Source organism: Trichomycterus rosablanca, chromosome 4 (genome assembly GCF_030014385.1).
Source record: "Trichomycterus rosablanca isolate fTriRos1 chromosome 4, fTriRos1.hap1, whole genome shotgun sequence".
NCBI classification, from domain to species: Eukaryota; Metazoa; Chordata; class Actinopteri; order Siluriformes; family Trichomycteridae; genus Trichomycterus; species Trichomycterus rosablanca.
The window spans coordinates 50,778,849-50,804,429 of record NC_085991.1 but is presented as its reverse complement, the minus strand read 5'-3'; the positions used below and the strand labels follow the sequence as shown (position 1 = coordinate 50,804,429).

General features: G+C 37.5%; 1 protein-coding gene across 1 annotated transcript in view; it reads left to right on the top strand.

Annotated features, from left to right (window-relative positions):
* LOC134311987 (Fc receptor-like protein 5) overlaps window positions 1-25,253 on the top strand; it is a 58,809-nt gene extending 33,556 nt beyond the window's left edge. Inside the window, exons 3-16 of the mRNA XM_062993636.1 lie at window positions 2,882-3,157; window positions 12,200-12,469; window positions 13,868-14,179; window positions 14,688-14,963; window positions 17,983-18,255; window positions 19,793-20,068; window positions 20,721-20,996; window positions 21,310-21,582; window positions 23,001-23,267; window positions 23,581-23,853; window positions 24,057-24,335; window positions 24,569-24,824; window positions 24,976-25,082; window positions 25,171-25,253. Of these exons, the coding sequence (XP_062849706.1) occupies window positions 2,882-3,157; window positions 12,200-12,469; window positions 13,868-14,179; window positions 14,688-14,963; window positions 17,983-18,255; window positions 19,793-20,068; window positions 20,721-20,996; window positions 21,310-21,582; window positions 23,001-23,267; window positions 23,581-23,853; window positions 24,057-24,335; window positions 24,569-24,824; window positions 24,976-25,082; window positions 25,171-25,226 (3,470 nt within the window). The 3' untranslated portion in view covers window positions 25,227-25,253. The remainder of the gene's footprint in view (window positions 1-2,881; window positions 3,158-12,199; window positions 12,470-13,867; window positions 14,180-14,687; window positions 14,964-17,982; window positions 18,256-19,792; window positions 20,069-20,720; window positions 20,997-21,309; window positions 21,583-23,000; window positions 23,268-23,580; window positions 23,854-24,056; window positions 24,336-24,568; window positions 24,825-24,975; window positions 25,083-25,170) is intronic.
* Window positions 25,254-25,581: the final 328 nt, after the last annotated feature.

Here is a 25,581-nt window from a genome sequence, read left to right as displayed (position 1 = left end):
ACCACTGATATATATACAGTGTATCACAAAAGTGAGTACACCCCTCACATTTCTGCAGATATTTAAGTATATCTTTTCATGGGACAACACTGACAAAATGACACTTTGACACAATGAAAAGTAGTCTGTGTGCAGCTTATATAACAGTGTAAATTTATTCTTCCCTCAAAATAACTCAATATACAGCCATTAATGTCTAAACCACCGGCAACAAAAGTGAGTACACCCCTTAGTGAAAGTTCCTGAAGTGTCAATATTTTGTGTGGCCACCATTATTTCCCAGAACTGCCTTAACTCTCCTAGGCATGGAGTTTACCAGAGCTTCACAGGTTGCCACTGGAATGCTTTTCCACTCCTCCATGACGACATCACGGAGCTGGCGGATATTCGAGACTTTGCGCTCCTCCACCTTCCGCTTGAGGATGCCCCAAAGATGATCTATTGGGTTTAGGTCTGGAGACATGCTTGGCCAGTCCATCACCTTTACCCTCAGCCTCTTCAATAAAGCAGTGGTCGTCTTAGAGGTGTGGTGGTGGGGTCATTATCAGGCTGGAACACTGCCCTGCAACCCAGTTTCCGGAGGGAGGGGATCATGCTCTGCTTCAGTATTTCACAGTACATATTGGAGTTCATGTGTCCCTCAATGAAATGTAACTCCCCAACACCTGCTGCACTCATGCAGCCCCAGACCATGGCATTCCCACCAACATGCTTGACTGTAGGTATGACACACTTATCTTTGTACTCCTCACCTGATTGCTGCCACACATGCTTGAGACCATCTGAACCAAACAAATTAATCTTGGTCTCATCAGACCTTAGGACATGGTTCCAGTAATCCATGTCCTTTGTTGACATGTCTTCAGCAAACTGTTTGTGGGCTTTCTTGTGTAGAGACTTCAGAAGAGGCTTCCTTCTGGGGTGACAGCCATGCAGACCAATTTGATGTAGTGTGCGGCGTATGGTCTGAGCACTGACAGGCTGACCCCCCACCTTTTCAATCTCTGCAGCAATGCTGACAGCACTCCTGCGCCCATCTTTCAAAGACAGCAGTTGGATGTGACGCTGAGCACGTGCACTCAGCTTCTTTGGACGACCAACGCGAGGTCTGTTCTGAGTGGACCCTGCTCTTTTAAAACGCTGGATGATCTTGGCCACTGTGCTGCAGCTCAGTTTCAGGGTGTTGGCAATCTTCTTGTAGCCTTGGCCATCTTCATGTAGCGCAACAATTCATCTTTTGAGATCCTCAGAGAGTTCTTTGCCATGAGGTGCAATGTTGGAACTTTCAGTGACCAGTATGAGAGAGTGTGAGAGCTGTACTACTAAATTGAACACACCTGCTCCCTATGCACACCTGAGACCTAGTAACACTAACGAGTCACATGACATTTTGGAGGGAAAATGACAAGCAGTGCTCAATTTGGACATTTAGGGGTGTAGTCTCTTAGGGGTGTACTCACTTTTGTTGCCGGTGGTTTAGACATTAATGGCTGTATATTGAGTTATTTTGAGGGAAGAATAAATTTACACTGTTATATAAGCTGCACACAGACTACTTTTCATTGTGTCAAAGTGTCATTTTGTCAGTGTTGTCCCATGAAAAGATATACTTAAATATCTGCAGAAATGTGAGGGGTGTACTCACTTTTGTGATACACTGTATATAACTGCATGTCAGTCATTATTTAGTAATGTTATTAATCACTGTTTTCCAATCTGCTTGTTAAATTCATCCAACTAAAACCTTAAAAACATATTTTGATTTATTCAAAATCTATTTAAACCTGTATCAACCATGTTATAAGTAATCACCCCTCTACACTGATCAGCCATAACATTAGAACCACCTCCTTGTTTCTACACTCACTGTCCATTTTATCAGCTCCACTTACCATATAGAAGCACTTTGTAGTTCTACAATTACTGACTGTAGTCTATCTGTTCTCTGCATGCTTTGTTAGCCCCCTTTCATGCTGTTCTTTAATGGTCAGGACAACCAAAGGACCACCACAGAGCAGGTATTATTTAGGTGGTGGATCATTCTCAGCACAGCAGTGACACTGACATGGTGGTGGTGTGTTAGTGTGTGTTGTGCTGGTATGAGTGGATCAGACGCAGCGCTGCTGGAGTTTTTGTTCCGATCTTTTATACAGAATTGTTTTAATTTAATTGGTGAAAGAAATAAGTTTCATCATTTTTTATTAGCAGCAAAACCCAACCCAACTGTGAGATTAGAACCCCTCTACAACGATCACATTGCCAGACAGGTTCTATTAAAGTGATGTTTAGGTTCAACAGGTCTGGCAGTGATCATGTCTGGGTGTGGCTAGTAAAAATAAACTGTTGAGGGAAATAGAATAACTGGTTGATTAAAAAAAACATTATGTGTTCCTTTGTCTAATATTAAAAGTAATTTGATGTTCTAAAACATATAAGTGTGACAAATATGCAAAAATAGAAGCAATTCTCTCTTGGATATTTTAACCTGGTCACTTCTAATGGTGGAATCATGAACACTGATTTTATCTGAGGTGAGAGAGGTCTGCAGTTCCTTAGATGTTCTTCTGGGTTCTTTTACTTCTTTGATAAGTTGGGGATGTGTTTTAAAGAAATGTTAGTAGGCTGGTCAATTGCAGGTGGATCATTTTATAAAAACTGTGTTTGTATCATGTTATTGTGAATGTGTTGAGAATAAAATCCACCACCCAAAAATTTCTGTTCATGTGTAGAATAAATGTATAGAGTAGAGTAGAGTACAGTAGAGTTGTGAATAGAGTAAATGTCTGAGGTTTAGTGACCTGAGAAACTGTGCTTCAATTCTTCAAACTTTAAACACTCACAACCACAAAGTGTCTTTATTATTGAATTTTCCTTTCTACAGAGAGACCAAAACCCACTGTGATCATAAATCCTGATAATCACGTGTTTAGAGGAGAGATTGTTACTCTCACATGTAACATAGAGAATGGAGGAGGTGTCCAGAACTGGAGGTACAGCTGGAATAAAGAAGGTTCAGACCAAACTGTCAGTAATGATCAGCAGTACAGAATCAGTGATGTTACAGAGAATCATGCAGGTAAATACACCTGTACAGGAACAGAGACAGGAGGCTCACGTTCCTCACACCCCAGTGATGCTGTTCTACTGACTGTATCAGGTGAGTCTGATCATCTCTTCTGTATTGATAATGTGATTTCCCTGGTTATGGTGATGAGTGTATGAATGAACCTGTATGAAGAAAATTATGAATTATTTTCCTGCTGCAAAATCCACCTGCACTAAAGCTTTAGGTCATGAACTGACTGGTGGACTGTGACTGAAACTGTGCCTCAATTCTCCAAATGTTTTACACTCACAACCACAAACCACAAAGTGTCTTTATTAATCCTGGCATTCATAGGATTTTACTTTGACATGTGCCATCTACTGCTATTACTAATGGCAGTGCCCCCTTTCAGCAGGATAACACACCCTGCCACACTGCAAAAATAGTTTACGAACAAAGAGTTCAAGGACAAAGTTTTATGCTCCAGTTTTCTCAGACTCAGTACGATTACACATCAGTAGGATTTATGGAGGCCTCACCTCACAACTTATAGGTCTTAACGGATCTTCTGCTTTTGTCGTGGTGCTAAATACTACTTCTTGTGGCGTCCATTTCTCGGTGTGGCAAAACTGTTTTTGCGGCACAAGGGGCAACCTACAGATGGTTTTAATGGTATAACTGGTTGGTGTAAATGCGCTTTATAATGTACAGATGTTTTCATTAGGAGACAGGTATGAACTGCTGACAGGTCCGTTTTAGAATGATTTCTCAGTGACAGCTGATTAAAAAAACATACTGATTAAACACTGTAGACAAAATCTTGGGTCAATGTGGCCTAGCATTTGTAGCCTAGCAGTTAAGGTACTGGACTAGTAAGCACAAGGTTTCTGGTTCAAACCTCACCACTGCCAGGTTGCCGCTGTTGGGCCCTTGAGCAAGGCCCTTAACCCTCAATTGCTTTGACTGTATGATGTAATAATTTTTGGATAAAAGCGTCTGCTAAATGCTGAAAATGTGAAATGTACTGTGTGTAGGTGTATGTACTACTGGATTTAAATGGTTATGCAACTTTATGTATAAATGATTTAACAGGACAGTGGCATTTGTTTATTAGGATTTTATCGTCATGTTTTACACTTTGGTTACATTCATGACAGGAACGGTAGTTACTCATTACACAAGATTCATCAGTTCACAAGGTTATATCAAACACAGTCATGGACAATTCGGTGTCTCCAATTTACCTCACTTGCATGTTTTTGGACTGTGGGAGGAAACCGGAGCACCCGGAGGAAACCCACACGGACACGGGGAGAACATGCGAACTCCACACAGAAAGGACCCGGACCGCCCCATCTGGGGATTGAACCCAGGACCTTCTTGCTGTGAGTGCTACCCGCTTAGCCACCGTGCCACCCACACAGTGGCATCATTTATGGGAAATATATGGGCCAGTGATAGCTCAGTGGTTAAGGTACTGGACTAGTAAACAGAAGGTTGCCGGTTCAAGCCCCGCCACCACCAAGTTGGCACTGTTGGGTCCCTGACCAAGGCCCTTAACCCTCAATTGCTCATCGTGTTCCGCTCACTATGTAAGTCGCTTTGGATAAAAGTGTCTGCTAAATGCTGAAAATGTAAATGTAAATATATTATGAAATATATATAACTGCATGTTAGTTATTATGTAGTAATGTTATTAATCACTGTTTTCCAATCTGATTCAACTTTAAACATTAAACATTAAAAAAGTAAACAAACCAAAGTAAAGTAAAGGTATTTGCCTCATAGTCAAATTCTTCTGTTTTTGCTAATTTGTCACATTTGAAGTCAGGTTATTCGAACACGCTACTTAGACAGCGATAACATCAGTTTTTGCTAACTAAACTAACACAGTTAGCATTATGCCATTCAATCCAATGACGTGGGGTGGCACAGCGTGCTAGCATGTCAACTAACAACTCCTGTACCGAAAACGGTTAAAGTAGCTGACAAGCCCGAATTTGCAAATAAAAACACTTATATACAAATTTATACACATTGAAAATCAATAATAATTTATTTATGTTTAAAAATAACTCATTTCTCTGCACCATCCGCCATGTTTTTTATTTTTCTGTGAGAAAAGTTGTGCCGCATTGAATGCTGGGATTGCCTTAATTGCTGAGGCAGCATCGGATGCGCCCTCATTCCTGGGTCAAACTAGCACTGAAAATGTAATACCTTACTAGTGAGCATATTAAGGCATCTAGAATTTCGAACAGCCTCTTTATCAGGAGCGAGTAGAATGACGTAAAATGTGTCTATGTAGCGAGAGCACTGGGTTTTCAAACACACCCATAGAATGCTGCAGAGATGACTGTCTATCCAACAGGTTCTTCCATCTCTGCATTTTGGAGTTCTTTTATAGTGACCGTTGGGTTCTTTCTCCCTGACCAAGGTGCTTCCTGGCCAGATGCCCAGTTTTACTGGATCGCCAACTCCAGAAAGGTTTAAGGGTTGTGCCAAATTTTCTTCTATCTTAAAATTATTGAGACTTTAGAGATGTCCCTGCCCTAAACTTTGCCTTGCCACAATTTGGTGAGATCCACTGACAATTTGTTGATCTTCACAGCTTGTTTTTGTTCTGACAATGCACAGGGCCCTGATAGATCCAGCTTTGCCTTTTTAAACTATGTTCAGTCAGTTCAGATTGTAACAGGTGGACTCAAGTTGAGATCTAGACACATCTCAGGGATAGTTTAAGTGGGATTTAAGTGGGATTTAAAATAGATTAACTATACTGCTCACAAATGAGCTTTTTTCACTGCAATGAGATGCTGCTCTTGTTGTGTTTTCATTGCTGATCAAGCAAACTCTCATTATTTATTTTTTCTGTGCGGCCCGGTAATAAATGACCAGTACCAATCCGTGGCCCGGTGGTTGGGGGCCACTGCTTGAAATAAATATTATTGTAGAATTATTCTACAATAATTTAATGTCACACAATAATAACAGAATAAGAAATAATATTCCATTTTTATAAATTGCAGAGGTTTTTTTTGCTAAGCTGTTGAGTTTTACACTCTGAGCTACAAGATACAGCGTTGAGTTTGTATTTGGGAGAGAATTTAAGGATGTTTGCTTCCTCTTTTTATGGGTTGATAATACAGGCTGTGTCTCTCTTTAAACATGTATATAAATACAAATCAAGTAAAATTTATTTGTAAAGCACTTTTTACAATAGACATCAACATACAACTTTACAAAATTCAGGGCCGACAGACAAAAAAAACCCTGTTGAGCTGCCGAGTGTGACAGTGGCAAAGAAAAACTCCTTTAAAATTATAGGAAGAAATATTGAGAGGAACCAGACCCAGCAGGGACCTCTGTCCTCGTTGGGGGGGCTGAAGAGAACAATTCGAATGAAAAGGATTCACACAAACCAAACATGTACAAAAAGTTATAACAAGTGACAAAAAACAATTTTCATTCTTTAGTAACAATAGTGAGTTCTGGCTGTTTTCAGTGCAGACATGCCAGAGGCCCATAAAATCTAGCAGGAGCAGCATTGTTGACTCAGCAGTAACAAATTGCAGGCTTCAACCTTAGGTGGGTAAACAGGTTTCTGTTAGAACCACCTCAGGGTAAAAACAGAAGATGTAGTAAAATGTGATATGAAATAATTAAGACTAAAATGTCAGTTTTACAAAAAGAAGTTATGAGACTCCGGCACCCCTAATTATTACAGCATAACTAAAAGGGAAAGCTAAGGAACTAAGAAGTAACAAAGTCATGAAGGCTTTCACAGGACATTAGCGTCCACCTCCCCCACCGTCATCAAACCTGAGTGATCAAATAAAAGAGGCAGAACAACAGTAACCCAACATCCCTGATAACCACAAGTTTCTATGACCTAGAACCCCCAAGCTCTGCGCCTTTGTCTATAATCAGAATGGGCATCTCTGGTCGTGTAATGTTGTTGGGTTTGGCTGATATATACAGCTGTGTGTTGTCTGCATAGCAGTGAAAATTGATGCCATGTTTATGAATAATTTTTTTCTAATGGTAGCATATAGAGTGTAAATAATAGAGGTCATAATACTGAACCCTGTGGAACACCATATTTTACTTTTGTAGTTTTCGAGCATTTATTATTTACATAGATAAATTGAGAGCGGTCAGGTCAGGTAGGATTTAAACCAAGAGAGTGCGAGTCCTTTAACACCTACTGTATTTTCCCACCTATAGTAAAATGTTAAAATAAAGCAATAAGCCACGAGAGGCCGTGCGTTACTGTGATTTTAGCACGGGGATGACGTTTTTTGCACGACGCAAAGCGGAGTGCCTAAAACTTCTTTCCCCGTGCTAAAATCATAACAGTAATGCACGGTCTCGAGGGTCAAACATACATGACAATGACTTTAATGCTTTATTCAATGCGTTAAGCTCAATTTGGGAGATTGGATTAAAGGAATTTGGTTGGATATCCTTGTTGGATAATTCACTATTATTACCCATGCTGCTTAAAGTGAATTGATGTTTTATACTGACAGGTGGCACACTGACTTTAAAAGTGTATTTTTATCTTATCATTAGACAACTTTAAAATGTACCATGGAACAATTTTTTCTCTCTAATCAATCTAGACTAAATATTGAATTGCTTGTTCTAGCTCTTTAGACTCTGATGGTGACATGATTGTTAATTCTGGTAAACAGAAGCGCACATGTTTGGATCCCTTGTTTACATCATGTTTCAACCCACCTCTAATCCTAACAATCCTAACATTTCTAAGATTGGACTTGAAATACACATCAGGTTTAAATGAATCTGTGTTGATTCTCTCAGTTCCTCCAGCACTCATCTTCCTCATGTTGAACTCAGGTGATGAAAAACACACACAAAAAAAACAGAATCGATCAAAAATAAAATCAGTGTTTAAAACTCAAATCTGACAAAGTCTAAGTCTTTAATCTCTGATTCTGTTTAAGCAAAAATCTTTATAACTTTATAACTCTTTATAAGAGTTTATAATGCTTCACATTGCCACACGGGTTATGTGATGTTCAGATTCAACAGGCCTGGCAGTTATCATGTCTGGGTGTGGCTAGTGAAATTAAACCAAACTGTCAGATGAAATAGAATATCTGGTTGATGTAAAAAAAAACAAAAAAAAAAACACTTTGTGTTTCCTAATATTAAAAAGTAATTTGATGGTCTAAAGCATATTAGTGTGATAGATTTGCAAGAACAGAAGAAATTGGTAAAGCGGCTAAGGATTGTACACAAAGTTTTTGGGAAATAAGAGACAATCCGTGATTTTTGCTTTGTTTTTCTCTGCCTCTTTACCTGGTCTCTTTCTGATGGTGGAATCATTAACACTGATTTTATCTGAGGTGAGAGAGGTCTGTAGTTACCTGTACTTAGATGTTTCTTTGAGTTCTTCCTTTATTTACTTGGATGAGTTGGTGATGTGCTCTTAAAGAATTTTTAGTAGGCTGGTCAGTTAAAAAAAACTGGTTTGATTTGGTTTAAGAAAATCAAGACAGTGGTGCTGGCAGGGTCTGGCATGCTATGTTGTGTCAGTGCCCTTGGTAAAGGTCATTTACACTCTTCAAGAAGTCTTCTAGACATCGTCTTTTCCAGGGACGTTCATGCATTTTTCAATAAGAAAGTGCAAAACCACCTGCTGCACACATTACAAAGGCATGGCTGCAGAAGAAGAGGTTACGGGTACTGGACTGGCCTGTCTGCTGTTGAAATAAAAAATGCATTATCCATACTGTCCCAATGCTGTAGCCAGGGTATCTGCAGGTATTGGGACATTACATTTAAGACTTTTTAAGACTTTTGAATACCACTCTGAGACAAAAATTAAGACCACTGTCGCAGTAACAAAGCAGCAAAAAGCACACATCAACATTATGTTTACAGACTTTATTGTAAGCCTGCGAGTGCTGTATTTTCTGTTTAACCAATATTTAATGATTTAAACTTAAATGAAGTTTTGTATAAACCAAAACCATTTATACTTTATACTATATTTTGTATAAACCAGAACCGTCTGTACACTGAAAATGGGGTCTTAATTTTCTCAAATACATACACTATAATTTTTCAAATACATACACTATATTGCCAAAAGTATTCACTCCCCCATCCAAATAATTGAATTCAGGTGTTCCAATCACTTCCATGGCCACAGGTGTATAAAACCAAGCACCTCGGCATGCAGACTGCTTCTACACACATTAGTGAAAGAATGGTTCGCTCTCAGGAGCTCAGTGAATCCCAGCGTGGTACCGTGATGCCACCTGTCCAACAAGTCCAGTCCTGAAATTTCCTCACTACTAAATATTCCACAGTCGACTGTCAGTGCTATTATAACAAAGTGGGATTGGGAACGACAGCAACTCGGGCCCCGAAGTGGTAGACCACGTAAAGTTACAGAGCGAGGTCGCCAAGTGCTGAGGCGACTGCATAAAAGTCCTGAACGCTCTGCTGTATAACTTGTAGCCAAACTGGGCTTACATTTCAAGCTTAAAAAAACCCAATTAGAAACACAAAAATAATTAAATTGCAGCATTTAGGGCAAGTTTGCATTCAAAAAAACACGATCTCCGACTTCACTCGATTTCTCAGCTCGGGAATACTCTGTCCTGTTACATGTTAGCATAATTAAACAAGTTTATTTCTTAATTATTTGTCATTATACTAAGAGCACTGCTTATTTTCTGCACGTTCTATCTGTAGCTTCGTTACGGCTCTCTCTCTCTCTCTCTCTGTGTGTGTGTGCGTGTCTCTCGCTCTCCCTGTGAAGCTGAATAGGTGGATTACAGTCGATAAGAACTGCGCAAAACTAAAAAAAACACACCTAACGGCTCCCTGAGGCGTGACTCGGTTCCTTTTGTTCATTTTAAAGAGCCGTTCAATAGAATCGGATCGTTAGCGAACGACCCATCACTACCCACTGTCTCTTCGGACGGGTCTCACATGAATACAGACCGGCAGATCGCACTCACACACTAGCTGTCGGTCGCGAACGAGCTATTTTAAGGATTTCAAGCACCCGTACGAACCGTCATTAAATGTACACATCCCCATGCCAACAGTGGCGTTTAGCAAGTAATGAGCGTAAGGTTACCTCAGATTAGCGCCCCTCGGAACCATTAAGAATGCCGTTGGTTCCGCTTAGTTCAGTCCGCCGTTTAAACAGTTAAATAATTTGCATACGAAATCTGGAAATTACGAGATACAATCCGCGAAAATAAAACCAAAATTATATTTACACTCTGTGGCATTTTTAAGACCAGTGGCAGATGAATTTAAGACTTTTTAAGACAAATTAAGGCCTTTTTTTAAGATAAACGAATTTAAGACTTTTTAAGGATCCGCGGATACCCTGTGTAGCAGTGAAGCTTTTCATCAGCAGATCCTGGATTAAATTTGGGGAAAATAAGAGAATAAAAGTGATTAAACTGCTGATTTAGATGTAAAAGAACAAACAGCTTTAAAAGCTTCATTATTTTCTGTTAACAGCAAAACCCAAACCAACTGTGAGATTAGAACCTCAGAGCTTCATCTACACTGGAGACACCGTTACTCTGACCTGCTTAAATCATCATTTCATTCATTATATACAATTATTTACTCAAAACCTGTATCACTTATCACTTATGTAATACAAAGATTGAGATGTCACAGGGATTCAAGTCGGGACTTTGACTCAACAGCTCCAGAAGATTCATTTTGTTTGTTTGTATTTTGAGCCATCCAGTGATGAACTTGCTAGACTAGACACACCCTGATCAACGCCTTGTGCAGGTGCCATCAGTCAGTTGAATCAGTTACGAGGAGACCCTACCTGGCTTATTACCACCCCACTCCTATATGAACAACAGTTGTTGTTTATGTGGCCGCTCAGCCCAGCCAGATGGCAGAGCTGAGATTTGATACCATGTATTCTAGATCCCAGCTCCGGTGTGCTAGTGTGTGTTTCACCGCTGCGCTACCTGAGTAAAATATAAATAAAGGTGACACACAGTCACAAAATGCAGCTTTTAAATCATCATTCAGTTTGTTAATTATAAACATTTTTTAAACCTGTAAAAGTAAATGCAATCAACTGCAAACATTTGTGATACAAAGAGTTAACAACAACTACTACGACTACTCATTGTACAGTGATCCAGTTACTGTTCATTTACAGTTAGGTGTTACAGTGGAAGGTTTGTTGTGTTTTATACTTTTTATTACAGATTTAATGTAGTCAAGAAATCAATGTAATAATTTCACCAAATAATTTGCAGAATGATCTTTTAGCTTGTAAAAAATAACCCAATTATTGCTAAATCTCATCTTTCTAATGCAGTTTACTTAAAATAAACAAAGACAATAATATAATAATAACATTTAAAAAAAGTTAATAAAAAAACGAATCCAAAACAACTTATCGTTGTGGCCAAACACAATTTAAGCAACTAAGGGTTAAGGGCCTTTCTCAGGGGCCCAACAGTGGCAACTTGGTGGTAGTGGGGCTTGTACCAGCAACCTTCTGATCACTAGTTTAATACCTTAATCACTGAGCTACCACTGACCCGCTTTAAATAACTGTAAAAAAATGTTTCAGATCAATAGAAGATAAAATAAACAACAACAGGAGTAAACACAAGATTCTGCTTTTATATCATCATTTCATTTTTTATGTATAAAGATTTATTTAAAACTTATATCACTCATGAGCAAAATTAATTGCCCCTGACCCCAAACCTAAAAACTGCTTGTGCCAGTATCGACTGCAATCAAACGTCTGTGATACTTGTGAAGAGTTTTTATGTCACTGTGGAGATATTTAGTTTTGTTCTTCTTTACAGAATTGTTTTAATTCAGCAACACTGAAGGATTTTCTAGTATAAACTGCCTGTTTAAGGTCTTTCCACAGACTCTCAATGCGATTCAAGTCAATCGCTCCAAAAGCTTCATTATGTTTGTTTGTTTGTGTTTTGAGTCATTCAGTGATGGACTTGCTTCTGTGCATCGGATTATTTTCCTGCTGCAAAACCCAACAACACTGTGACTGAAACTGTGTTTTAATTCTCCACCATTAAACACTCACAAACACAAACCACAAAGTGTCTTTATTAATGAAAATAATATTTGATTTTATTTCTACAGAGAGACCAAAACCCACTGTGACCATAAATCCTGATAATCACGTGGTTATAGGAGAGACTGTTACTCTCACATGTAACATAGAGAATGGAGGAGGTGTCCAGAACTGGAGGTACAGCTGGAATAAAGGAGGTTCAGTAGTCAGGAATGATCAGCAGTACAGTATCAGGTATGTTAGAGTAGCTGATGCAGGTAAATACACCTGTACAGGAACAGAGACAGGAGGCTCACGTTCCTCACACCCCAGTGATGCTGTTCTACTGACTGTATCAGGTGAGTCTGATCATCTCTTCTGTATTGATTAACATCTGTATCACATCAGCATGTATTCAGTCCTGGTGTAGAAGTGAGAGGATTGTTTAGATGTTACAGTAACTCAGTCACAGTGTAAGATCTGATTAGTGCTATGAGTATTAACATCTGAAAATATTTACACTGCTGGTGTTCGTCATATTACATAAATATTTCTCTTGCAGTCAGGATTCAGTATAAATGTAACAGAAGGTAAAATGCTTGAGCAGTTAGTGGTTGTTTCATTAAAGAATAATCTGTAATATAATCTCTGCCTTTCTGGTGCAGCACTGATGTTCCACCTTAAGAACGCTCGTTAGTGACCTGATTTGATGAAAGTCATTTAATCAGAGCTGAAATAGAACAGTTTTTTAGCACATGTGCTTTTATTGTTAAGAACCACAGATTTACATTTAGAAACATTTACCGAAACAAACCTGAAATAAATAGAAATTAAAAATTTACTGTATCTTAAAAACATGTATTATTTGATTTGTTTATTTGTTTATTAGGATTTTAACGTCATGTTTTACACTCTTTGGTTACATTCATGACAGACACATGGTAGTTAATCGTTACACAAGTTTCATCACTTCTCAAGGTTATATTGAACACAGTCATGGACAATTTTGTATTGCCAATTCACCTCACTTGCATGTTTTTGGACTGTGGGAGGAAACCGGTGCACCCGGAGTAAACCCACGCAGACACGGGGAGAACATGCAAACTCCACACAGAAAGGACCCGGACCGCCCCACCTGGGGTTCGAACCCAGGACCTTCTTGCTGTGAGGCGACAGTGCCACCCACTTAGCCACCGTGCCGCCCCTGTATTATTTGAACATCAATAAACTGAGAAACATTTACACTTTTTTAAGGGATGAATGTAAGAGCACAATGAGCTATGTTATAAAGAATATATAGCTAAAACTGTGTGTGTGTGTTTGTGTGTGTGTGTGTATGAAAGTTTCTGTAAAAATGAGTGTGTGAATGTACAGTTTTCTCCACAAACCCTTTGTACAGATGAATAAAATGGTTATAAAAATACAGCGTCTGATGAATCAGCTTCATCTCACAATTAAAAATAAAACAAATCATTTAATTAAGGGAAATTTATTCTATTTATTTAATCCCTAATTAAGAAACAATATTGTTAGAAATTCACATGTACCACTGTATATAGTTTTGATGTGAAATTTGAACATCAGCTGTACACAAACTTTTGGTGATGTGGTATATTTAGGGACGTTGTATCAGTGTAGCTTCTTCAACAGATTCTGGATTAAATGTGAAGAAAATAAGAGAATAAAAGTGATTAAACTGCTGATTTAGCTGTAAAAGAACAAACAGCTTTAAAATCTTCATCATTTTCTATTAACAGAAAAACCCAAAACAACTGTGAGATTAGAACCTCAGAACTTCATCTACACTGGAGACACCGTTACTCTGACCTGTGATCTGAATCAGTCTACAGGATGGACTTTCATCTGGTACAGAAATGATCAGGAAGTAAATCCTCAGATCTCTGCAGCTAAAATCACCACCAACAAACTCAGTGAGAAACTTTATTATACAGGAACAACAAAGTACTACTGTAGAGCGCTAAGAGGAAACAACTACTACAACTACTACCACTACTACAACTACTACTACAATTTAGAGTTCAGTGATCCAGTTACCGTTACAGTTGAAGGTTTGTTGTGTTTTATACTTTTTTTTACAGATTTAATGTAGTCAAGAAATGAATGTAATAATTTCATCAGCTCCATGTTATTCCATAAAACTTTGAGCGCTGCAGAATGATCTTTTAGCTCATAAGAAATGCTTTAATTAATGCTAAAATTATTCTTTTTAATGCAGTCAAACTATTTTAACTTTTAATAAACACGTTGAATAATTCCATATTAATTTAATAACAACCACATAATGAGAAATTAGAATCATTTATTTAAATTGCAGAGGTTTTATTCACTAAGCTATTGAGTTTTACACTGAATAATTTTCTACATGATGCAGTTAGTTGAGTTTGTATTTAGGAGAGAATCTGAGGATGTTTTAATTCCAAATATTTAAAACTAATACCATGAATTTTTAAAAGTAATATTTATTGATTTAGTGTTTTACTATTTTAATGTTGTGCACTTGTTAGGAAAAATTTAATTTTTTTAAAATTCATTTATATAACAATGTATTATTTACAGAGAGACCAAAAGCTGCTGTGACCATAAATCCTGATAATCACGTGTTTGTAGACGAGACTGTTACTCTCACATGTAACATAGAGAATGGAGGAGGTGTCCAGAACTGGAGGTACAGCTGGAATAAAGAAGGTTCAGACCAAACTGTGAGTAATGGTCAGCAGTACAGAATCAGTGATGTTACAGAGAATCATGCAGGTAAATACACCTGTACAGGAACAGAGACAGGAGGCTCACGTTCCTCACACCGCAGTGATGCTGTTCTACTGAGTGTATCAGGTGAGTCTGATCATCTCTTCTGTATTTAATAACATCTGTACAGTGCTGTAAAAAAGTATTTTTCTTTCTTTTCCCAAATTCTTTTTTTCTGCATATTTGTTACACTTTTATGTTTCAAAGCATTAATTTAATATTAAGCAAAGATCCAAATAAACACAAACTTATTTTTTAAATGATGATTTTATTTGTTGAGGGAATGAGCCCTACCTGGCCTGTGTGTAAAAGTAATTACCCCCTCAGCTACTAAATCAACCAGTTATAATATTTTAGTTAAAATTGTGTTAAATTTCACTTGCCACACCCAGACATGATAACTGACAGACCTGTTGAATCTAACCATCACTTAAACAAAACCTGCCTGATATTGTGAAGCAGACTAGAAGGTTTTAAAAAGATGCACATGATTCTATGTTATAAAAGGATTCAGATACAAAATGAAGTCATTGAAATTTACCAGTTAAAAAAAGATTACAAAGGGTCTGTCTGAGAACCTGGTTAGCTGCTCTGCTGCCCACCGCCTGTCTAAGCAGGTGCCTCAGTAAAGAGGATTCTAACTGACTTCAGAAGGTAGATTATTTAGATGCTCAAGTTATGTCATCGCTGTCCGTGTCCACTACCACAGTTTTAGCTAACTAAGCTAACAGAGTTAGCCTCAGGTCATTCAAACCAATGGGATGAAGCAACACAAGCAGCTACCACACCAGCTAACATCTCCCTCTGTGTACCAAAAACTGTTAATATGTCACTGACGATTCCAAAACTGCAAATAAATAATTAAAATTTTACACCTTTATAAATAATATTAACCTTTTTCATCCTCAGTATTAGAATTTTTCTGTGAAAAAAGTTGTGCCACACTGAATGCTGGGATTGCCTTTGTGGCTGAAGAATCACACAGAGCTTATTTGGAATATAGGTCAGAATAGATAAATTCTGCTTTCATAAAATCCTGATGTGAATGTCCACCCCACAGCTGGGTTATGCAGTAGGACGATGATCCAGATCACACAAGCAAGTCCACCAGTAAAGGGCTAAAAAAAACAAAATGAAGGCTGACACAATCAGTTAGGTTTAAGGGGAATTTTTTTTTCACATGGGTTTTTTACATGGATTTTTTACATGGATTTTTAAAATGTAATGAGTTGGAATGGAATTAATTAATAAACAAGCCATTAGGAAGCCTGAAGACCTATAATTGACAGGCTGAAACAGGTCTGTGGTGGCCCCTTTCAGTGTCAGTCCCAAACCTAAAGAAAACACATAAAACAATTAAATAATAATGAAAAAAAAAAAAAAACTTAAATAAAAAAGAGGGTTAGGTCATGAATGGCATTCAGCATAAAGACTGTACCAAGTCTGCTATGTGGGCCAGATTCACTGTGCCAACCCCTAAGCAGCCAAAAAGCCATGAGCCATATAACACAGCCCTGTCTAATAATGTGTGTTATGCACATTCTCCATCATCACCTCAGTGCAATATTACATAAAACAATAACATTTAAAACCAGGTTTAATTAAACAGCTGAAGTCATGCTGACGTTTACACCAATCAATCAATACATTAGGACCAGGCCCCTACTTTTTTTTTCTTTTGTAACAGTTGTTTATTTAAGGGCCAGACAATATAAAATGTTGGGCTGATGGATTTTATTTTTAGTTCACGTGTTAAATGCAGCAGATATGATCAGCATAATGACCTGAGTGGCTTTGATGAAGGCCACATTGTTATGGCCAGATAACTGGGTGGAAGTATCACCAGAACAGCAAGAGGTGTCACAGGCAGCCTTGGTGAGACAGTGGTGACATGAAAGCCTAACAAAAGTGCGACTGAAGTTTCATATTATTTTGATCCTGGTGATGAGGTGAATGTGTGACAACACACAGAGCATCAAGCTCTTCTGTGTAGATGCATGTGAGTCAGAGTACCCATGCTAACTCTTGCCCATTGCTAAAAAAACAGTGGGCATGTAGGTATGGAACTGGATATTGGAGCAATGGAAACAGGCTGACTGATTCAAGAAATCCTGTTCACCCCAAGATCATTTGGATTTGGCACATGTACATAATTTAACCAGAGAAACCACAAGGATGCTCTGTAGGACGGTCCACTTCACAACATAGATAAGTTAAAGGATATGTTGGTAATATCCTGGTACCAGATACAACAGGATCTCTTCAGACATCATATGGAGTCCATGTGTCTGTGAGAATATTAGGTGGGTGGTCGTAATGTTTTGTCATGGTTTACTTGGGAATTTAAAGGTTCCTGCACCTGTTTTATTTCTGTGACTGAATTAATAAAAATATGTAAATAAATATAAAAATATATAAAACTAAGATATTACCTACTTTATAAAAGCTACTAATTAAGACTGATCATATATGCAGTGATGCATTACTTTAGATTTATTTAGTATAATTTTTACTAACCGTTTAATTTTTGTCACTGGGTCCAGTGCAGAAATGCACCCTAAACAGGGCACAAATCCATCACAGGAAGTTTAGGAGCCATTAATAGAACTATTACTCATATATATAATTCTATTCATAAAAATGATAGTATTAAATAAAAATCATTAAAATAAATCATATTAATAATCTACACTTCTGTTTCATGTGTTCTGGAGCTGTATGTTGGTAGATAATATCAAGCGACCACATTTTTAATAAGATTCAGCAAATGTACCCATTACATGTGATCTGCTTTATCAGATCTTCAGTGTGAGTCACTGGTTTAAAAACAGAAGATACATGTTAAATTAATATTTAACTCGAATCACTTCTTATAAAAGATGGCCAGCTGCCGCTGCACACGGTCATTTGCATATTCTGAATGGGCCAAAGTCTTTTGCAATTTTTTAAAAATTTTGCACATTTATGAGGACAAAATTATCAAAGCTGTTAATCAAGGCTGATACAGTAAATCACGTGGACAGTAGGTACGTGTTTCTGTGCGTGTGATTATTGTGACAATCAGATCTACATGTGAACTGAACTGTGATTCATCTCTCAACAGCAGAAAAACCAAAACCTGAACTCACATCTAACCATAAAGTAGCTGCACTAGCAGGAAACTTAGTGCTTCTGTACTGTGAACTGAACCCAACTGCTGGATGGAACTTCTACTGGTACAAACACACACAGAACACTGAGACTGAGACTACAACACACCCCTCCTACACCATCTACTCAGTTAGTGTCTCTGATGGAGGCCAGTACTGGTGCAGAGCTGGAAGAGGAAACCCAGTCTATTACACACATTACAGCAGTGCACTCTGGGTAAATGTTACTGGTGAGTAAAATAGTTCCTGCTAAATAAGTGATAGTCTCACTATTAAACCACATTCTTCTTTTCCTCATTCCTCACTCAAACATACCATGAGCTTGTTTACATTTACATTTTTGGCATTTAGCAGAAACTTTTATCCAAAGTGACTTACAGTACAATGACAGTATATTGTATAAACTATTGAGGGTCAAGGGCCTTGTTCAAGGGCCCAACAGTGGCTACCTGGCAGTGGTGGGGCTTGAACCAGCGACCTTTCAATTAATAGTCTAGTACCTTAACCGCTAGTACCTTAATAACAGGGACTGTTCTGAGAGCGCTTCTCACAGGACTTTAAAGTATGACTAACAATTTGTGCCCATTGAGTCAAAATAGTATATGTGTGGCTGGGCCCTGATGTTAGTAAGCATATCATTTTCTTTAAATAATTGATTTATTACGATTCTCAGCAGTTGTTGTGCCTGAAATACATATATTCAATAACTAAAAGGGGTGTCCCAGTACTTTGACCATATAGTGTATCATATTTGACAACAGACAAATCCACACAGACACAGGGAGAACATGCAAACTCTACATAGTAAGGACCTGGACCGCTTCACCTGGGAATCAAACCAGGGACTTTCTTTCTGTGAGGCAACAGTGCTGCCCACTTGTCCACAAAGCCACCCCCATTACGCAGGTTAAAATTGTCATTGAGAATCATCAGCTAAAGATTTCAATTGTAAAAAAATCTCTGACTTTGACATTGTGCTAATACTCAACAGTCATGAGCTCCTGATTAGAAGGGTTCAGCTGGTGTTTGGGAACATTTTATTGAGCACAAATTAGTTATTAAAAACTTTACCTGCAAGCTTGAATACCCCTACAGTTCCCTGACTTCATCATAAAAAAAATTCTTGAACAATTTGTCCCATGTTGTCTTTTATCCATATTTCACTCATCATGCCTGCAGTATTCTATATACATAAACTCGTAGATGGTGATAGTGTTTCTTTAATAATGAAGAGATGAATCCTGTCCTTTCATCAAAAAAACACTTCTATTAGACTCTCAGCTATCTGAACTAGCGATCTATAAAATAGTGTGAACCTCAAAATTATAAAACCTTCTGGTGCTTTATAAAACATTGTTACTTATAAAAAAATAACAAATGCTTTATAAATAAAATGTTTTTAAATAAAGACACAAATCAAACTATTATTAATCACCATGTAGAACACTGGGCCTAAGGTAAAAATGCACCAAGACAGGGCACCAAGCCATTGCAGAGCACCATACATTCACCATTCACCTATTCACTCACTCATACCTAAGGACAAATAACACAGCCAGTTTACATTCAGTCTGTTTTGAGAGGTAGAAGGTAAATGAAGTACCTGGAGAAAACCTACATGAACACAAAAAAAACTTCTTACAATGACTGGGATCTGTACAATATTGAAATGTCACTGTTCTATGGCATGGATGTTAAAACAGATGATAAAATCATATAAATGGTTGTGTGTGTGTGTGTGTGTGTGGGTTTATGTGTGTGTTTAAGGTGAATCTTCTTCAGTTTCTCTGATCATCAGTCCCAGCAGAACTCAACACTTTACTGATGAATCTCTCTCACTGAACTGTGTGGATCAGAATAAATCTACTGAATGGAGACTGAGAAGATACACTGACGATCGAGGAGTGTTTGACTGTTCATCAGTATCAGGAACAGTTAGAAGATCTACATGCAACATCAGCTCCCTCAGCACATCCCACACTGGAGTGTACTGGTGTGAATCTGAATCTGGAGGCAGTAATCCTGTCAACATCACAGTGCATGGTGAGTATCCAGGGCTCTTATGAATAAACATTTTGTGAAAGCTGATTAATAATCAGTAATAAATTCAGTCATGTAGAATAACTAGAATGATGGAAACAACATTGCAGTAAAAGCTGTATTGATGTCTGATTGATAATTTAATGAACACAGAAACACAGATTGTATGCATCAATAGATATTTATTACTGATAGACGTCTCTGTAATAGATTCCTCTTATTTGTTTTAGAGAAATTAAGCATTATATTTTATTACCTGTGATGCCCCCATCAGAGGCCGAATCGCACCAAAACCATCTCATTCGTTTGTGCTGGTTTGTGCTGCTGAAAGAAATATTTGTGCTGTTTTAATTCTCAAGTTACAGGCTAAATAATATTTTTTTATAAAGTGAGGACACTTAAGTTGTGTAAGTTGTGTATATTGCAGGAATATCAATTAAAACACGAAAACCAATTAAAACTGTGTGTTTGGGTTTTCTAATGTTTCAGTTTATTGTCGGATTACTTTTTTTTATTATTGACTTTTGTTTTGTGTTTTGTTTTGGTTTTATTGTTTATGGGCGGAATTTTACTTCAATTGTTTTAATTATCATGCACACATATGAAAACTCATTTTCTCAAAGCTGTTTTCATTTATTTGATTTTCTTTCTACAGAGAGACCAAAACCCACTGTTACCATAAATCCTGATAATCACGTGTTTATAGGAGAGATTGTTACTCTCACATGTAACATAGAGAATGGAGGAGGTGTCCAGAACTGGAGCTACAGCTGGAATAAAGAAGGTTCAGACCAAACTGTCAGTAATGATCAGCAGTACAGAATCAGTGATGTTACAGAGAATCATGCAGGTAAATACACCTGTACAGGAACAGAGACAGGAGGCTCACGTTCCTCACACCCCAGTGATGCTGTTCTACTGACTGTATCAGGTGAGTCTGATCATCTCTTCTGTATTTAATAACATCTGTATCACATCAGCATGTATTCAGTACTGGTGTAGAGGAGACAGAGATTAGAGACCTACATTATCTCACTGCAGTTCCTTTCTAATCCAGACTGTGATCACACTGATGTTTTATCTCTTATATTGTTTATAAATGTTTATAATTGTAATGTTTGGTGAAGTCTTAGTTTATCTGATACAGTGGATCACATGATCAGTAACAGTGTGTGTTTCTGTACAAGTGATTACTGTGATAAACAGATCTACATGTGAACTGAACTGTGTTTCATCTCTAACAGAAAAACCAAAACCTGAACTCACATCTAACCATAAAGTAGCTGCACTAGCAGGAAACTTAGTGCTTCTGTACTGTGAACTAAACCCAACTGCTGGATGGAACTTCTACTGGTACAAACACAAACAGAACACTGAGACTGAGACTACAACACACCCCTCCTACACCATCTACTCAGTTAGTGTCTCTGATGGAGGCCAGTACTGGTGCAGAGCCGGAAGAGGAAACCCAGTCTATTATACACATTACAGCAGTGCACTCTGGGTAAATGTTACTGGTAAGTAAAATAGTTCCTGATAAATAAGTAATAAAGTCTCGTCTTGTCCTTTTTACTTCTCACTTATAAGCTGTTTACAAGACATAAAACTCAAACTGAAATGTGACAAAATCATAATTTAAAACTATAAAATCACATAAACGGTTGTGTGTGTGTGTGTGTGTGTTGAAGGTGAATCTTCTTTAGTTTCTCTGATCATCAGTCCCAACAGAACTCAACACTTTACTGATGAATCTCTCTCACTGAGCTGTGTGGATCAGAATAAATCTACTGAATGGAGACTGAGAAGATACACTGACGATCGAGGAGTGTTAGACTGTTCAACAGTATCAGGAACAGTTAGAAGATCTACATGCAGCATCAGCTCCCTCAGAACATCCCACACTGGAGTGTACTGGTGTGAATCTGAATCTGGAGGCAGTAATGCTGTCAACATCACAGTGCATGGTGAGTCTACAGAGCTCTCATTATTAATCTTTTATATACAAGATTTGACATTTTGTAAAGCTGATTAATAATCAGTAATAAATCCAGTCATGTAGAATAACTAGAATGATGGAAACAACATTGCAGTGAAAGCTGTATTGACGTCTGATTAATAGTTTAATGAACACAGGAACACAGTCTGTATCCATAAATAGATATTTATCACTGATAGACGTTTCTGTAATAGATTCCTCTTATTTGTACATCTTTCTCTTTGAAGGTGGTGGGTGACGTGATTCTTGAGAGTAACCAGAATTTACATACTTGAAAGTGTTTGATGCAGTATAATATTAATAATAAACTGATGTAATGAACTGGTGTTACCTGGGTTTTATAATGCTTCGGTTGTATTGTCTGATTATTTTATTAGTAATATCACTGTTTCTTTTTTATTGACTTTTCATTTGTGTTTTGGTTTTATTTTTAGACAGTAACCATTCAATGTAATATTTATACCAAACTGCTTTCAGCTTAATCTGTGAAGCTGGTCCCCCATGTGGTCAGAAATGTAATATAAATATTTTATTACAGTTTGTGCTGGTTTGTGTCGTAGGAATCATCGTTTGTGCTGACACCGTTTTAGAGAAATTAAGCATTATATTTTATTACCTGTGACGTCACTCAGCCCCCCATCAGAGTGCTGTTTTAATTCTCAAGTTACAGGCTAAATAATATTTTTTTATAAAGTGAGGACACTTAAGTTGTGTAAGTTGTGTATATTGCAGGAATATTAATTAAAACACGAAACGTTTGGGTTTTCTAATGTTTCAGTTTATTGTCTGATGACTTTTTTTATTGACTTTCGATTTGTGTTATGTTTTGGTTTTATTGTTTTTGGTCTGAATTCTACTTCAGTGGTTTTAATTATCATGCACACTTATAAAGACTAATTTATTAAAGCTGTTTTCATTCATTTTATTTTCTTTCTACAGAGAGACCAAAACCCGCTGTAACCACGAAGCCTGATAATCACGTGTTTGTAGGAGAGATTGTTACTCTCACATGTAACATAGAGAATGGAGGAGATGTCCAGAACTGGAGGTACAGCTGGAATAAAGGAGGTTTTGTCAGAAGTCAAAGTGATTACATTATCAATAATGTTAACCAGAATCATGCAGGTAAATACACCTGTACAGGAACAGAGACAGGAGGCTCACGTTCCTCACACCCCAGTGATGCTGTTCTACTGAGTGTATCAGGTGAGTCTGATCATCTCTTCTGTATTTAATAACATCTGTATCACATCAGCATGTATTCAGTACTGGTGTAGAGGAGACAGAGATTAGAGACCTACATTATCTCACTGCAGTTCCTTTCTAATCCAGACTGTGATCACACTGATGTTTTACCTCTTATATTGTTTATAAATGTTTATAATTGTAATGTTTGGTAAAGTCTTAGTTTATCTGATACAGTGGATCACATGATCAGTAACAGTGTGTGTTTCTGTACAAGTGATTACTGTGATAAACAGATCAACATGTGAACTGAACTGTGTTTCATCTCTAACAGAAAAACCAAAACCTGAACTCACATCTAACCATAAAGTAGCTGCACTAGCAGGAAACTTAGTGCTTCTGTACTGTGAACTAAACCCAACTGCTGGATGGAACTTCTACTGGTACAAACACACTCAGAACACTGAGACTGAGACTACAACACACCCCTCCTACACCATCTACTCAGTTAGTGTCTCTGATGGAGGCCAGTACTGGTGCAGAGCTGGAAGAGGAAACCCAGTCTATTACACACATTACAGCAGTGCACTCTGGGTAAATGTTACTGGTGAGTAAAATAGTTCCTGCTAAATAAGTAATAAAGTCTCGTCTTGTCCTTTTTACTTCTCACTTATAAGCTGTTTACAAGACATAAAACTCTAAAATTCTAAAATTGAAATGTGACAAAATCATAATTTTAAACTGTAAAATCACATAAACGGTTGTGTGTGTGTGTGTGTGTGTGTGTGTGGGTTTATGTGTGTGTTTAAGGTGAATCTTCTTCAGTGTCTCTGATCTTCAGTCCCAGCAGAACTCAACACTTTACTGATGAATCTCTCTCACTGAGCTGTGTGGATCAGAGTAAATCTACTGAATGGAGAGTGAGAAGATACACTGATGATCGAGGAGTGTTAGACTGTTCATCAGTATCAGGAACAGCTAGAGAATCCACATGCAGCATCAGCTCCCTCAGCACATCCCACACTGGAGTGTACTGGTGTGAATCTGAATCTGGAGGCAGCAGTAATCCTGTCAACATCACAGTGCATGGTGAGTCTACAGAGCTCTTATTATTAATCTTTATCTACATTATTTGACATGTTGTAAAGCTAATAAATGATCAGTAATAAATTCAGTCATGCAGAATCACTAGAATGATGGAAACAACATTGCATTGAAAGCTGTATTGACGTCTGATAATTTAATGATCTCAGAAACACATCAATAGATATTTATTACTGATAGACGTCTCTGTAATAGATTCCTCTGTTTCTCTTCTGAAGGTGGTGACGTGATTCTGGAGATTCCTGTTCATCCTGTTACTGAAGGAGAATCTTTGACTCTACACTGTTTATATCGCAAAACTAAACCCTCAAACCCCCGAGCTGATTTCTATAAAGATGGATCAGTCGTGCAGAACCAGACCTCAGGAGAGATGATGATCCATCACATCTCAAAGTCAGATGAAGGTTTCTACCACTGTAAATACCCAGAGGGAGGAGAATCGCCAAAGAGCTGGGTGATCATCAGAGGTAAGAAATAATAATAATAATAATAATATAAAAACAATAAAGACTGGACTGAGTTAATGATGTGGTGCTTGGTGAAGAAAAACTTCTGGACTTTATGTTTGTATTGAAGTATAATTTGAAATCTGAATGTATAAACATTGATGCATTTTATTTTATTTAGTGTCTGAAGCTTCGTTATCAGTGCTGAAGATGATCAGTAGTGCTGTGGCAGCTTTTCCGTATCTGCTGTCCACCATCATCCTGGTGAAATGTTACAGAGCTGGAGGTAAAAAGTCTCTGTTTCATTCACATTTATTCATGTATTCATCAGCCATGAAACACATAACAAATGTTTATTAATGTGTATTTTACAGCTGTAACTGGTGAGATTAAACTGGACGCAGTGGTTGAGGCTGAAACTTCCATCTGAGTGTTAAATGTTCTGTTTTTACATTAGAATTATAATCCAGCTTTTAAATAACAACCGCTCATTAATAAAGTTCACTCAGTAAATCTAATAACATCTCACATCTGCAGTATTAAACTCAGACTTTCAATTTTATTATTTTCAAAAATGTAATCGATTCCTGATTTATTTTACTTTATTTCCTGCTCACTTCTTTCACTCTTCTTTTTTATTATTGTTTCTTTCTGCATTTAGAAAGATTCAGTTTTTAACCTTCACCATATTTTTATAATTTTTATAACAAAAACAACGACGATACTGATTTGCTGTTATTGCTGTAATATTTTGAATTATTAATAGTGTATGATTTGCTTTTCTT